At 40.6% G+C, this 16,977-nt stretch overlaps 1 protein-coding gene across 1 annotated transcript; it reads left to right on the forward strand.

Annotated features, from left to right (window-relative positions):
* The first annotated feature begins 449 nt into the window (after positions 1–449).
* On the forward strand, positions 450–12,940 carry fshr (follicle stimulating hormone receptor). The gene is made up of 14 exons (XM_073489463.1): positions 450–649; positions 3,722–3,793; positions 5,126–5,200; positions 5,331–5,405; positions 5,500–5,574; positions 7,211–7,285; positions 7,663–7,743; positions 9,457–9,525; positions 9,634–9,708; positions 10,663–10,848; positions 11,114–11,337; positions 11,856–12,037; positions 12,119–12,310; positions 12,404–12,940. Exons 1-14 carry the CDS (start codon positions 450–452, stop codon positions 12,938–12,940), a joined length of 2,118 nt encoding a protein of 705 aa, XP_073345564.1.
* The last annotated feature ends 4,037 nt before the right edge of the window (positions 12,941–16,977 follow it).

A 16,977-nucleotide genomic window follows, 5' to 3' on the forward strand; every position in this document is an offset into this window, starting at 1 on the left:
GAATTATTACAGTGTATGATTTCAAAATCTATCAAATAAATATGTTAAAAAAGGGAGTTTTGTACAAATAAGCGAATTATTTCATCCAGTACTATACTCAGTGACTGACGCATGAATACTTCTGTGATTTGATTAGATTAGTTTTAATTTGAAAGATTTAGAGCTCTCTCTCTCTCTCACACACACACACGCACACACACAAAACTCAGCAAAGACCTCCTACATCCTCACACACCCATAAAACTTTTTACACGCCCCCATTATTCACCACTGCACGGCAGGAAGCACATGAGCATCTCACGCTCTTTCCGACCTGCCGGTGTACCCAGAGTGGACAGACTGTGTGCACCCTCGTGGTTACGCCTGCATACATGTAAACACAGACAAGAAAACAAAAGAATATTTGAAAAGTGGAAACCTAACAATCTGGACTGTGTGGACAGGCTGCAATGATGATGATGGTGATGATTCTCATAATGTCAGTAACTGTGATGATAAAGACGGCAGCAGCCTCGGCGCCCGGGGCTGAGATGGACATTAAACCCGGAGCTGAGACCGTCTTGGCCAAACAAACCCTGTCAATCTGCAACCAGCTGCCATCCGAGGTCACAGAAATTCCCCTCAACATCTCCAGTGACACCGAATGCCTGTGAGTACAGACAAACACACACCTATCCAGAAAAATGCATGATGCAGATGTTTATGTGTTACTTGCTCGCTGGAATCTCAGAGAAAGTTGAATTTCCGAGCATATTAATACTGCAGGTTGATTTGTGGTGTTACTTTGTTATGATAATGACGCTTATCTCTGGATTCATTCGCCGTCTGGTCTGCAACTGTGCAGAAAACTACTAAATACGCTTTTATGTGAAATCTTTCTCAGCATATTAATGCCAAGACAGCGAGCAACAACAACAACAACATGCTCTGGCCAATTTCTCTTCTACTGTCTAATTTAAAAAAAAAAAATCAGTACCTCAACTGAAATGTAGCTCAGCTTAATGGCCTGCTGTGAATGTGATGGTGGCTCTCTCCTGGTTTCTTTTTCACCTTCATCTGAATTGTTGTAGTTGGATATTGCTGTATTTTATATAGTTATTTCTGCTGTAAGAGAGGCACTCCAGAAATATAATATGGGTTCTTATTCCGGTGATGTGTGAAGGCGGTGGATATATACTTTACGGCTGAGGAGGACAAAGCAGGCATAAAATGTGTTGAGCTCATCCGGCAACCACACTTGATGGTAGCCTGTGATATTTTGTTGCCCGCCACATATTTTTAGTAGTGTTTAATATTGTACGACGATAACGTTTTGTTTTTTGTTTTTTGTTTTAAAAAGGCCAAAAGACACTTGAGTCAGGGGATCCTACATTTCCCACAATGCAACAGCCTTAAAGTCGGGTAAATACCAGCGGCTTTGATACCCTCTACCTTCGGGTATCCTCCATTCGGGATCACTCCTTGAGACTTTGTAAAGCTGCCCGTAGAGCCACGGAACAAACTAAACAGATGTTTTACAGATGTTTTCAGAGTACGAGTCAAACTCCTGATGATGAGTCAACCGTCAATGTGTAAAACTGATGTTGTGTCCCTCCATTTAACTACGACAAGTGGCGTGGATCAATATTACAGAGGTTATGTCCCAAAATAGTAAAGCCCATTCACCATTTGCGCCAGTACAGATTTAGGGAATATGCAATGCAGACAATTAAAAATCCTGTCTCGTGAGCATGCAGTCGTTTAGACCTCTCATTTAGATAATTCCTCTCTAATCCTTGCTCATCTCCTCTTGGCTGAATTTTGCTCTAAACTTGCCAATTCTGGTTTTATTACTGTCAACATTCATTTACTCAGGAAATGTATGCACAGCACGTCTGTTTGTCCTTGACGGCCCCGGTGGCTATTTACAGAAAAACATCATGAAAACAGTTATGTTATGTTTATTTTCAGTTTGTCTCATAAAAACATGTCGTGTTTGTCCTTGAAGTCTAACAAACGCATCAATTTTCTTCCTTATAGAACATTTGCAAAGTGAATTTTGTAAACTGTTGACAATAGTTTATTGGTGTTTTAGTCTTCTTCATTGCATTTGTGCATTTCTGCCACCGACTGGTGGCTGTGTATTGTGTTGTCCCTGTGTTTGCTAAATGCTAAAAGTTAGCATTATGGTACCAAAAATAGACAAGTGTCAGGGAACTAGCTCGGCAATGTCAATTACACATAGCTAACAATTGCCATCATTGGGGAACAGTAGCCTCCCTAATCTAGACTTCAGCAAAAAAAAGTGTTTTGAAATTCGTAAGGGTGCATTTTATTGCTTATGAAATTACCACAACTACTATGGATGCCATCGACCTAAAGCGTCTGCACAAAAATGCAAGTAGTGACACTCCAATTACAGTAGCTTTGTAGTGGCTGCTGCTCATGTCAAAGTGTCCTGAGAAAGATAAGTCCAAGGTAAGTCCACTTACCATTTAGATAAGGGAAAGGGATGCACATACTTGATAGAATATACAATATTTGTACGCATAATATTCACAATACATACTTAAACACCGCTTCCTAGGAGGCTAATTTCGTATGCACATTGTACGCTAGCAGCCAGCTATCTTAGCTCGGTACAAAGACAATTCCTGTCATTATGCTAAGCTAATTAGTTAGCCGGCTACTGGCTGTAGCTTCATACTTCCGCCGTTTTCTTCAAAGGTGCGATGTGCAAAAAAAAATAGATTTTGAATCACAGTTTTGATGTAATGACCTCTGTGCATTGTGTTGCAGAGAAGTTAGCATGCTAACTAGCTAACTCTGTTCCATCCCAGGCGAAGGTTCCCTCGCTAGCGTTGTAAACACTTCCCGAGCTCCCAGTCAGGATCGCTACCTGCATGGCTAACAGAGCTAACTAGCTAACGTCAGCTACAGTTGCTATGCTAGCTCTTATTTGCTTTGAGTATGAATTCGACAGGTGGTCAGTTCTTACATATTGCAGCTTTAAGAATTGTGCTGTTATATAATGTTGTTTTAGCCTCCGAAGGTGTGATTAAAGGTACTAAAAGTGACTTGGGTGTTTTTGACAGAGTGACACACAGCTGGATGAGGCAAGAGAGGATGATTGCTACATGGAGTGAACACTGGCCTGTTGTTTTGGCCATTGAAACGTTTTGAAGGAATCTCAGGGCCAGAAGAGAGGAGGAGGTGGGATGGTGGCCGTGGGGTCCGCATGAAGATGAAGACTGACTCAAGCTTTTGCACAAACACGACTTTACATACACAAGAATTGAGTGAAATTTTGATTTAATAAATTAAAAGAAGGCTACAGTCGACACGGAAACACAGACAAGGACTCACTTTGTGGGAGAAGTAGCATCTGTTCCCAGGAGACGTATTGTGAACTCCCAGGTGTGTGATCTCATCTGTTCTGCTCTGCTCAAAGGTCAAGGCTCAGGAACAGTGCGCATATCTACAAGTATGCAGCACTAGGTGGCCATTTCAGATGGCCACGTGCAAAATAAACTCGGGATCTTATCCAGACATTGTGTACACAAAACATGCTTCTTACTGGAAAAGAAAAACCCCAACGTGAGTGAACTTGTCACGGCCTCGCTCGTGCCCTGATGATTTCTACGTTTGCATTTCAGCGATAACATTCCTGTTGTCTGCGTATCGCCGAGAGCTGATGTGATGTGATGTGATGTGATGTGAGTGGCTGTTTCTGTTCCAACAGGGAAGTTAAGCAGACGCAGATCGGAGTGATTCCCCAGGGCGCCCTCAGCCGCCTGCAGCACCTCAGGATACTGTACGTGAGTGCGTCTGTGGTTCATGTTCATTCTTTGATGTGCAACATAATGAACTGAGGAGGTCAAAACACTGAGGATTTGGATCATCCAAACCAAAGGAGAAGTGCGGAGGAGGGTGAAGAGTCTTTGTTCAGACCTCATCGACAAACGTCTCTTTGCTTTGTGTTATTCCTTCTGATTTAAAACAGGAATTTGGTGCTAATACAGCTTAATATTTAGCTGGATTTATACACAGTGCATGAAGCTGGAGCATTAAAATCATCTCCTACATTCAAAGTGTTTCTACGTAAATTTAAATCACTTATAAAAATCCCTGAAATTAATGGAAAATGCTACATGGAAGTATTATATCTGTCTTTTATTGTGCATTTATGTGCATAACAGCAAACCTGCAACAGGTGAGTTTATAGATGAATCCATTTATTTTTATGTTTACTTTCCGCGTCATTAGTCTTTCGCTACATTTGCTTTTTAATAGTAATTTCCAATATGTGTTTTTTCTCCTGAGGGGAGACACGAATGATTATCCTCATTATGAATTCATGTATCGTTTAATCTTATAGTCTGTCTTTAAAAAACACCCTCGACAATTTCCAAACATGAAGTCTTCAAACCAGCGAAACCCAAAAATATATTCAGTTTACACTCGTATAAAAACAGAAAAGTAGAAAGTCACCTTAGTGGTGAAGCTTGAACCAGACAATGTTTTTCATTTTTGCATGAAAAATTATTATAAAATAGCCACAGATGAATGATTTCCGCTCCAAAAGTAAGGCTCTGAAAACTTAAATCCAAAGGAAGCATTGAAGAATTGAGAGGTGAGAGACATATTATTCTATTTTCAATGGTTTTTCAAGGTTAAATAAATAAAAAGTACCCTGTTTGAATTGTGCCATGAATAACACACACGATGTTTTCTCAATTTAAAAGATACTTTACTTACTTCAAGCCAAGACAGACCAGTTTGTCTCAGGCCGGGCTCATTCTGTAGGCAGATTTATGCCCGGTACGCCCCTCCTGACAACTGGAGGAGACATCTGGTCCGGGCGCTTGGTCGGTCCCAGATTATCTAGTAACATGACGTGTGCACAGATCCAGTCTTTAACTTCCTAAACTGACTCCAGACTCATCAGGGCTGCTCTGATAAATATCAAATGTGTTTGATATCTAGGATTCAAAATCTGGAGGACTACTATTGTCATTCTCGAGTCTGTTGCACTTCCAATATACACTTTCTATGTGTACTTGTATGACAAAGAACAGGTGTGCCCTACTTGATGTTGTTTGAAGGTGTGAGATCACACTCACTCAATGTTTCTCCAACACCTCAGCGTCATATCCAAGAACGACATGCTGGAGAGTATCGGTGCGTTCGCCTTCACCGGCCTCCCTCAGCTCACCAACATGTGAGTACACATGCAGTTGCAGAAGAGCTGCAGCACCCAGATAGTTGAGGAGAAAGCTCAGCAGGGTGGTGGAGACAAGATATGTCAGAGAATAAATGTGAATGACAGCATGCGTTTATGTTTCCCTCAGCTTCATCTCTGAGAACGTTGAGCTAGCGAGTATCGGAGCTTTTGCTTTCTCTGATCTCCCTGAACTCACTGAGATGTAAGTATAACTGGCAGGATAATGGCAGTGGTGAAAGCCAGTAATTGTAAGTCATTCATATTAATGAGTACCTGACTAAATGTGTTTCTTTCAGGACTATAACAAAGTCAAAACACCTGCGACGCATCCATCCAGATGCATTCAAGAACCTCGTGAAACTTCAGATTCTGTGAGTGCTCGGTGAGAGTGCAGCGGGGAGGAGGAATACTTTTCTTCTTCAATTTGTGTTTGTCAAACTGATTGTGAGTCCAAAATGGGTCATGGGTGACAGGCCTACTTCTGATGGGCCCCCACACGACCAGAGACATGATTTTTTAATGAGCTCGGTTCCCCTGGAAGAGAAATCAAGTGTCACACTTCATCTACGGAAAAAAGCCAACCATCATTTCAGCCATGTTAAATCTCTTCGCTGCAGAAGAAAAAAAGCTTTTCAACCGGTCTCAAAATGACCATTTATAAAGGAAAGTACACCACCGAAATTCTTTACAGTCATTATCAGAACTATTACTGTTAAGTATGTCCCAATTTGTGAGGACTGGGACACATAAAAAGAAGTCTTTATGGTGAAAATTTTTACTTTAAACCAGAGCACTTTAGCACAAGGACGATGTATTTTGAATAAGACCTCAAATATTTCTGATTTGTATGATTAAATGTCCACGATGTTGCTCTCCCAAAATGATCTTGAACCTGGCTTCATAGTTTATTTGAAAAAAGTAAAGTTATTTTTCTTGAAGGTTGAATACAAAGAGGTCTAAACTCTAAAAGGAAGCTATTATATGTTGCATAAAAATGAAAATATGTCTATTTGATTGCTTTTTAGACAAAAAAAACCCTGTTATTTAGTCAAAAATATCACAGTTTTGTTCCAAAATGTAGCAAAATCTTGCTACAGTCCAAATTCAGGTATTAGCCACGCAAGCTAGCAGCGTGGCTCTATGGATTACAACGCCAATCGGTCGGTCCGTTGATCTTCTTTGGTCCAAAGCTCAAACAGAATCAATAGTAGACGGAGATTTCTAGGTCTGAAGTGCCTTTAACCTGCAGACCCTACTTCTCACTTGATTTATTACCCCAGTAAACAGTTTCCTAATGAGTTTATGGTCTCAATCACTATGTTCAAGTCTTCTTCAATAGAGTATTGTGTTCACAAAATAGACGATAAAGCAGGGTAGGCTTTCTTTAGGGGTGTGGCTACCTTGTGATTGGCGAGTCACTACCTTTGCTTGTCCTCGGCCTCAATACCAAACTCGAGGCTTCAAAGCGGTAGTCAGCAAACCAATGGCTGACGTCAGAAATATCCCATCTACGAGGTGGGTTGCCATGAAATTTTGTGCAGATTCTCATGAGGATGAATCCATGACCCTGACTTTTCATCTAGTGCCACTATCAGGTCCAAATGTGTGGGTGCCAACAGCCCTCATAACGACTGAATGCCACTGACTGAGCATAAATGAGCGTTTACTCTTATTAAACTAAATAAGAGTAAATAATAATTAATAAATCAGTGTTTTACAGACTGATGAATAGATAATGAATATTGAACTTGTTACGTGTTGTTGCCAAAATCAGGACAGTTGTTTGGAGCGTGTAGCTCTTTAAATGTCTGATTAATCTTTCAGCCAGCCGAGCTTCTCTGTGAAATGTTTTGGAAACCCTTCACTTGATAATTTTTTATCTCGGTCAACACGATGAATGTTACATTGTCTGATTTAATCACAATGACTCACTTGAGCAGAGTGTCTGTTTTTCAGAGGTGGAAGTGTGAGAGTTGTAACATTTGGTGCTTAATCTGCACATCACAGGATCATCTCCAACACCGGACTGAGAATTTTTCCAGACTTCACCAAGATCCACTCGACAGCCTGTGACTTTCTTTTGTAGGTCAACACAATATACCCCAGTGTATATATATATATATATATATATATATATATATATATATATATATATATATATATATATATATATATACGAATACACGCTGAAATAAACATCCACACACCATTATTCCCACATGCATTTGAGCATATAGTTTATACAGTATGCACAACCAATTAATTATGCCCAGAGGAAATAACACCAATAAACATGTAACACTGCAGTTAAAACCTACGCACTTTGTTAGAATATCCAGCCTTTACAAACCCATCATCAAACTATCTCATATATGCATACATCTGTTGTTTTTCTAATTGAAAATATGGTATTTCCTTCTCAGTATGTGTTATTTATCATGTGTTTTATATCTACATAGTGGCCTGCAAGAGAACAGCCACATCGAGAGAGTCCCCGTCAATGCTTTCAGAGGCCTCTGCACTCAAACTATCAGCGAGATGTGAGAGATTCATCACTTTTTTAGAAACAGACGCTCCAACCCTCACACAGCTCCGAGTGGGCTTTACATGCGCAATGATGAATGTTCCCCGAGATGCTCCCTGCCCTCTTTACTGAGCTCTGTCTTCTCTCTACATCTCTCAACACTCTTACTGCTAAAAATTGCCACTTTATTTTTTCATTGTCCCTCTTTGAAGCCACTGGAAACCGCGTACAGGTGTATATGTAGGCCGACTGAATCAGAGTCAAGACATCAGAGTGGCTCGTGTTTTAATCTTGCTCGCAAATGTTCGGCATTAATTGTTTTTTCTTTGGTGAAAAATATGAAATGAAAAGGAAGCAATGTTTTTTTTACCAGTCTATTAATACCCTGGTACACCTCTGTATGTTATATTATTGACATATAGAGGTATTTAAAACATTTAAAAGCAGCTTTAATGGTTCTGCATTAGTAATAACAATCCAACATACAGTATATATTTTAATAAAACAGTTCCTCCACGTAATAATCACATTTACTTTTAATAATTTACGTGCATTTTGCTGCTAATACTTGCTGTTATTACTTTTACCTGAGTAACATTCATCCACTTTTAAATTGTAGTATTGTCGCCTTTACTTAAAGCAAAAGTCATACATTTAGGGTTATATGCTTTTTTTTAAAAAAAACGAGTTTGACGGGAAGATTCATTTATGGAGCTACAACCAGCGGCTAGTTAGCTTAGCTTAGCACAAAGACTGGAAACAGGGGGAAACAGCTAGCCTGGCTCTGTCAGAAGGTTAACAAATACACCAACCAGCAGCTCTAAAGCTCACTAACTAACACATTATATCTCTTTTGTTTAATCTCGACAAAAGCTATAATTTGTTATGTTACTGGGTGGTGTTGCACCAGCTATGCGTGAGTTCTGTCTTAACTTAGCGTGTTAGATAAGACTAAACAAGACGTTGGAAGTAATTAGCTTCATACTACAGCTGTGTTGTTGATTGGTTGCTCCAGTGAGACACAATTGTGGCCAATTAGTCAATGCACCATTTATAACTGTGTTGTCTCTCATGGCCGATAGTCCTTGAACAGGCTAACGGCTGAAAATAACTTCTGTTTACTACAGCTGATTAACAAAGAACAACCCAAAAAGTACCTGAAATAGGACAAACCCTAACCTACAGCTAGTTTAAAATATCAACCGTTAGACTGAGTTGATAAACCGTCAACTATAACGTACAGTAATATCGGTATAAAGTTTGGTTTTTGTACATATTAAAATATAATGTGTTAATTAGCATGCTTTACAGGTAGACTTTCCTTTTGTTTCTGGTCTTTATGCTAGGCTAAGCTAACGGCCTGCTGCCTGCAGGTTCACATTTACCTGGCAGATATGAGAATGGTATCAACCACCTCATCTAACTCTCAGCAAGAAGTGCATTTCCCAAAATGTTAAGCAGAAAAGCAGGATTCAGTTTGCCTGCAGCTTCCAGGTCCAGACCTGTTAAAGTAATGTTCTACTAAATAGCACAAAAAAAGGAAGAACGAGATCAAGAAGAAGTCTTACATAACACGAAATACAATTTATTCCTGCATTCATACGAGCTCGAGAGAACAGAAGAACTTCACACGCTAAAAAAAGCTTTGATAGTTCAGATAAGTTTGCTGCTGGGACCGTTCTGTGCTGCAGCCACATGACTGTAATTTGGCTTCTCTCTCTAATGACAGACGGCTCACCAGAAATGGAATCAAGGAGGTGGCAAGTGACGCCTTCAACGGCACAAAGATGCACAGATTGTGAGTCACAGGCAGAGACACAATTACAAACAGATTTACCAAAAAAAATTTAAAAAAAGATAGCTCTCATACTTGATTTCTCTCTTTTTTTCCCTCCCTCTCTTTCAGGCGCCTAAATGGCAACCAACAGCTTACTCACATCAACCCCGACGCCTTTGTGGGTTCCAGTGAGTTGGTGGTACTGTAAGCATGACATCCTACATGATTCACCGTCCTCATCATCATCACTTATTAATCTCAGGATGTAGGAGAGAGGAGCAGCGAGGCATGTGTGTGGGGGGGTGGCTAAAAAAAACTGCACAAAACGTGCCAGATAACGGTAAAAATAAACTGAGAGCAGGTGAAGTCATTAACGGGAGAGAGAGGGACTTTTTTTTAAAACCTGTGTATTCCCCGAAGAGACACCTTGAAGCAGCAATCAGAAAGAAAAAAATGTATTTGTTTTCCTTTCAGGCTGTCGTCGCTGTAATGTTTGTTTCGCTCTACATCCTCGTAATCACTTGGCAATCAAACAGTGGCTCTTTCCTGTTCAGGAAATTTCTGATTTAGTGTTTTATACCGAGCAAAACTGGGACTTTGTTGATATAACTTCTTCTCTCAATCAGAAAAATAACTCATCATCAGTCGAATGTGTGTTACATGTAACAAACAATGTTTAGAATGGCATTGAGCCTGAAAGTTAAAGGAACAGTTCACTTAAAAATTAAAAAAACACATCTCTCACCTTAGACCTATTTATCCATCTAGATGGTTTTGCTGTGAGTTGCCGAGTTGTGGAGATATCTGCTGTAGAGATCAGATCAGACGCCGATAGATTACATTTGAAAAACTCACCAGCAATGTCTCCCTCAAAAATCATGACCGGGTTTCTCAAGATAATCCACAGACCTCGTACGTAAACATTAATGGTGTCCCTCTTAGCTGTGCTATAGCGGTAGCTAGCTTAAATACCTAGCCTATAGGACTGTGGATTATCTTGAGAAACCGGATAATCCACTCAGCAACTCACACCAAAACAATCTAGATGGATAAATAGCACTACAGGTAAGACCAAACATATGTTTTTGATTTTGGGGTGAACTGTCCCTTTAAATGACTTCTCCTTTAATACCACAGTGTTTGTATTTGTTTCTGCAGGGACGTTTCCCACACGGCCCTCAGGTCCCTGCCGGACAACATCCTCGGTGGACTCCAGAAGCTGATCGCAGAGTCCGTCATCCATCTGAAGGAGCTTCCTCCTCTGCAGCTCTTCACCAAACTCCAGGAGGCCCACCTGACGTACCCGTCGCACTGCTGCGCCTTCCACAACGCACACAGGAACAGGTATCATCGAGAGGTGTCCCAACACCTTATTACGAAAGGATCAAAGTATAATTAGATTAAGATGGGATCTAAAAAGGTTAAAAGGGCATTTTTATTTTCATTTTGATGTTAATTACCATTCTTATTGCAGTATTGACCCCCAGAGCCTTGATCCTGAAGTTGTGTTGCCATAAAGTTAGAGAAGAACATGTGTCTATAAACTGAATGCTGTGTTAGTGGAAAAACTCAGGAAAACCCTGAAAAAAATCATTTTTGTTTGCGCTAGATCGAGTTGGAACCCGCTCCTCTGCTCACATCCTAATGCTCCGAATATGCTTCACTTCTACAAGGACCACTGCTCCAACTCCACCGCCATCATCTGCACCCCAGCCCAAGATGAGTTCAACCCCTGTGAGGACATCATGTCCGCCATCCCACTACGGATCCTCATCTGGTTCATCTCCATCCTCGCCCTGCTGGGGAACGCAGTGGTGCTTCTGGTCCTGCTGGGTACGGATTTGAACAATCGAATTACACGTTAGGTTTTCTATTTATTTTCTATTCACACTTTACGTCAGTGTTTCCTTTTTATGAGACTTTCAACTTTTCTTCCACTACATTTAAGAAGCAAATCTACTCTTTACTCCGTCTCTGCTTTGTAGATAAAACGTTTAGAGATTCAACATGAGATTACTGAATAATTTAACTTACTACTTTTATCATTTCTTTGCTGCTTTCCTTCTTTACTTGCCTCATGTCCTACTTTCTCCCACCATTTTTCCACACCCTTTTCCTGCTTTCCTTCCTTGTGTTATTTCTTTCTTTCTACATTCTTTCGTAATTTTCAAACAGTTCATTGCTTTTGTGCTTATATCCTTTCTTATTTACTTCTATTTCTTTACCAAAACTGGAATTAAAAGGTTTCACATGACAGCAAAACTAAGTTTTACTCTCTTTTACAGCAGAATATCGACCTGAGAACATAAAAAAACTTTACTTATCTCACATTTTGTCCGTCTGTCTCACAGGCAGCCGCTCCAAACTGACTGTTCCCCGTTTCCTCATGTGCCACTTGGCCTTTTCTGACCTCTGCATGGGCGTCTACCTGGTCGTCATAGCAACTGTAGACATAGTCACTCATGGGCGGTACTATAACCACGCCATAGACTGGCAGACGGGCCTGGGCTGCAGCGCCGCAGGCTTCTTTACGGTGTGTATAGCTCCACATAAATAAATAAACATAAAACAAGGCTCGAACACTAGAAATGTGTGTGTTTGTGTGTCCGTGCAGGTTTTTGCCAGTGAGCTGTCAGTGTTCACGCTGACAGCGATCACCCTGGAGCGCTGGTACACCATCACGCACGCTCTGCGGCTCGACCGTAAACTTTGCCTGAGACACGCGTGTATCGTCATGACAGCAGGGTGGATCTTCTCCTCCCTCGCCGCTCTGCTGCCCACAGTCGGGGTCAGCAGCTACGGCAAGGTGAGCGCTTCACTATCCATTGTTCAAGTAGTTGGGGATGCAAAATGGTGCATGAACTCGTACTCTAGTAAAAAATATGCTTTATATGTGCAGGTGAGCATCTGCCTGCCCATGGACGTGGAGTCTCTGGTGTCTCAGGTCTATGTGGTGTCTCTCCTCCTCCTCAACATCCTGGCCTTCTTCTGTGTGTGCGGCTGTTACCTCAGCATCTACCTGACCGTCCTTAACCCCTCGTCCGCGCCAGCCCACGCCGACACCAGCGTGGCCCAGCGCATGGCCGTCCTCATCTTCACCGACTTCGTCTGCATGGCTCCCATCTCCTTCTTTGCCGTCTCAGCCGCCCTCAAGCTCCCTCTCATCACCGTCTCAGACGCCAAGATCCTGCTGGTCCTCTTCTACCCGATCAACTCCTGCTCCAACCCCTTCCTGTACGCCTTCTGCACCCGCACCTTCAGGCGAGATTTCTTTCTCCTCTCGGCTCGATTCGGCCTGTTTAAGACCCGGGCGCATATTTACCGGACAGAGAGTTCAACCTGTCAGCAGCCGCCGTGGATCCCTGCAAAGAGCAGCCATGTGATGCTGTACTCATTGGCCAATGCACTAAGTCCGGATGGGAAACAAGAGGGCTGACTGTCATTCAGAAGAAGATACAGACTTGTTACAGCTGGATTGTCAAGAGGAGGGTCGTATTTCTGTCCACAGAGAAGTCCTTAAAGTAACAAGAAACTTTGCCTCCTTACACACAAGTCTCGGCCAAAAAAGTCTCACTTGAACCCACCACAAACACCTAATTTGTGGTTCAGTGCGATGTTATATTCTCACCGCTGTACCTAACTTTTTTTCATTTTTAGGTGCACCAACACATAGTTTGGTTGCACCCAATAATACATTTTAATTTGATTTCTTAACACATTATGTAAATGATTATAAACAGGAAGAAAAGGTGCCAATAGATCTTTTCCTTCTTTTAAATCACAGCATGCACAACAAGAAATTGCGATACAACAGTTGTTTACAAAGTAAAGTTGGAGAGTGCCTCACAAACCCAAATAAATCACATTGGCACTTGGCAGATTTTTGGCAACCCAGTCGCCAGGATTTAATGTTAGCAGTTAATGTTTCCTCAGAGACACGTCCAAGGTTGACATTTGTACCAGACGTGGCATATCACATTTGTATTATATGCTCGTTAGCTGTCTTTCACATCAGGAGATGGAGGGGAAGGAGGTAGCTTCATTACAAGCTACAAGGCTTGTTTATGGGGACATTACGGAGCATCTCCAGGCAATTTTGTGGCGACCCAAACAGGTATTTGAAGCTAAACCATGATGTTTTTCTAACCCTGACCAAGTGTTTTTTGTGCCTAAACCTAAGCAGAGCATAAGCACAGTGCTGTGACAAAAGAGAAATAGAAGATTGGACGTAAATAAATGTTGCAACATGAAGAAACTTTGCAGAAACGTATTTAGCTCACATTTATTCTGGCGATTAGGATGTTTTTAGGCACCTGTGCAATAAAAACAGTCGCATCCTGGAGTTCTGAACAGGCTCGGGTTACAGATTCAACATGCCACAGGCGCTCATCGACGGCCCGACATTGGCCAAAAGCTGACTCGGCCCTTATGCTTCAGATGACATCGGATGCATCTCTGATTTGTTGCCAGTATCTTTGGCCCGTACGACAGCTGCTCACTATTCGGGCCTGACCTCAGGCATGCAAATACGGAGGGCACAAGTGTCTACTGTGACACATGGGTAAACTCTGCTGTAAACTGCTATATGTACAGTGTCCATACAAAATCCATGTAAAGATAGCTCCAGAACAACTGCAGACACTTTAACCAGATCGAGGTCAAATAGCCGTCCCGGATAATTCCCCGCGTTTGTTTTAAGTCGATTGAAAGCACAGATGGGTGAAGTTCACCGCATCACAACAACTGAGTTTGCGAGCAGGAAGAACAGAAGAAGAAGTAAACTGATTTTTCACTTTCGCTCATCGTCTTACGCTCACAGAAATGCCATCCATCTGGTGTCCCGAGATGATGAAACGAACCGAAGCGCTTTGAAACAGTATAATAAAGGTTTCGACACTCGGGATATCAGCGTATGCACATCAGGAAAAGCAACATTCATTTAACATTCAGCATCATGATTGAATGATATTCATTAAGAAACACACCGCAGGGACCTTCTGATTAATAATCTCCTCATATACTCTGTCTGCTGTAGCTCTCCACGTCCCTGTTACCCTTCAGTTTGCCTGTTTTTTGTTTTTTTTAACTGAAGGACGTGTTATTATGTTTATGAATGAAAGCATTATTAAGAGCCACTTTTTTATATATATGTGTGTTTTGTGCAAAATGTATTTTTGTGTTTTTCATTTATAAATTTGTTTATTAAATCATCTCTTTGTACGTTGAATGAGTGTATAAGGAGTAGTAACAAAAGGTAAAACTCTCTCTCACACACACACACACACACACACACACACACACACACACACTCACACACTAAATTGAGCTGTCTCTATCTAGAAATACCGTCCTTGAGAGCATCCAAAGCTTTTCAAGGACAAAGTGACCCCATCAACCTCTGCTCTGTTCGCAGAGAGGGTGGGTGGATCTGGGAGGGGGGAGACGACACAGCTGCTCATTCTGCTTATTACAGGAGGATGGATATGGCAACTAGATAACACACACACACACACACACACACACACACACAAACACTAAGGAGCAAGCAACACAGCGTTTCAAGGCTGCAGCTGCAAGAAGAATCCGAGTGCATCTCATTGATATGGATACACTGCCTCCTACATGCCGACAATGAACATGTGCGTGCATTTATGGTCTTTTACCACCAGGTGGTGCTGCTGCTACTGCTGCTGCAGGAGTTACTGTGATCTCTGCTCTGTCACCCTCTCAACAGCAGTGGCAGTGGTGTAATGTAACTAAGTAACTAAGTATATTTACTCGAATTTATGGTTTGTTAAACTGTTTTAATAACCATGCATTAACCCATTTTAAAAGGTTTATAAACATCAGTTGCAACTTTACAATGAACAATTGTTTAATAAATTCTTTTTAAAGCTTTTCCTTCATTGTTAACACTGAAAACAACTTTTTAACTTAATGTATTTTACTATAAATGTACCTTTTATTAACTTATGCAACTTTATACTTCTACTTTACATCTCAGATGCAAATATTGTACTTTCTTTTGTTACTATTTACTTTTCAGATTACATTATTTTAAAACCTTCTTTCCAGTGTTGATTTTTAATTAGATGTTCCTGATAAATTGAAGCGTTATATGTTCCTTTACGGCAGGGCTGCTCATAGTGGGGCCCGCAGGTCAAAACTGGCCCAGCACGAGGGTCACATTCGCCTGCAAGATTGTAAAAAAATTACAAATAATGTTTTCAAAAGAATCATTTTCATGCTTTGGGCAATGACACTTTGCACAGGAAAAATCATCCAATGATGGGAACTTCAGATATTAAGACATTAGTACCATTTTGCAATCGAAACAAAAAATTACAATACAATACAGGTTAAGTTTCAGTTTTGGTCCTGCAAGAGAAAAAGTTTGGTTGAAGGGGTTGGGTTAATTGTTCTACTTCTTAAGCTAAATAAACTATTTAAAAACCTAAAGTTTTCTGAGCTCAAGAAAAGATCAGCGATTCTACAAACATGATAGATCACAATGCATTGCTGTAGATAAAACTAGCTACCCAACAACATTAATGCAATATTAACAAAAAAACCATCCTATATAATAGTCAAGTATGACAGGGACCATTACCTTCATAAGTTCACACTTTGACTGCGTTTAACTCATAACTTATTTTGCTTTAATTGTTTTGAATGCAGGACTACTTGTTTGTTTGTAGTGCAGTGTTTTCTCAGTGTGGTATTAGTACTTTACCTCATCAAACAATCAAACTTTATTCATATTGGACCTTTCAAACAGATAAAATGCAATTCAATGTGCTTTACAAGAGACTGACAAAGTGTAGTAAATAATGTTAAAGAGGATTTTACACACCACAACAACCAAACCCCAACAAAGTTAATTAAATAAGACAAAAATAAAAGATGGTTAGTTTAGATAATGAAAGATGAATAACAAGTAATACTAATAACATAACAAATTAAGTTAAATACAACACAAAATAAATGGATTGTAGTAAATAAGTAACATGTTGATAAAACAAGAAAGTTACTTGTAAATAGTAGTGATAGCAAAGCGGGGGTACCCAAAGTTTTTCCATTTTAGGGCCAAAACTGAAACATGTTTTATTATATTGTTAAGATGTAAAAGGACGATCACAAGTTCCCTTAAATGTCGCTCCGCCTGCCGTCCTACATGTTTAAAGCTCACAACAGCAATAATCTTTTCCTTTTATTAACTTAAAACATCAGGTGGGCCAAACTGAACCTTGTGCCAGGTCAACTTCGGGCAGTAAAAGAAATTACACCTGTACCGCAGTTCAGAAAACAATCTTAAATGAGTTTAGATACAGAAACATACGTCAATGTAGAGGTTAGGTTCAATAGAGCAGTAACAATAAAATGTGTTGTTCTGTAGTTACTGGAAATCTTTCATAACATGTTTGTAAAAACAGGATTCAATGTGAAGCAGAGACATCAAACTGTCAGTATTTT

This window comes from Pagrus major, chromosome 20 (assembly GCF_040436345.1).
Source record: "Pagrus major chromosome 20, Pma_NU_1.0".
NCBI lineage: Eukaryota > Metazoa > Chordata > Actinopteri > Spariformes > Sparidae > Pagrus > Pagrus major.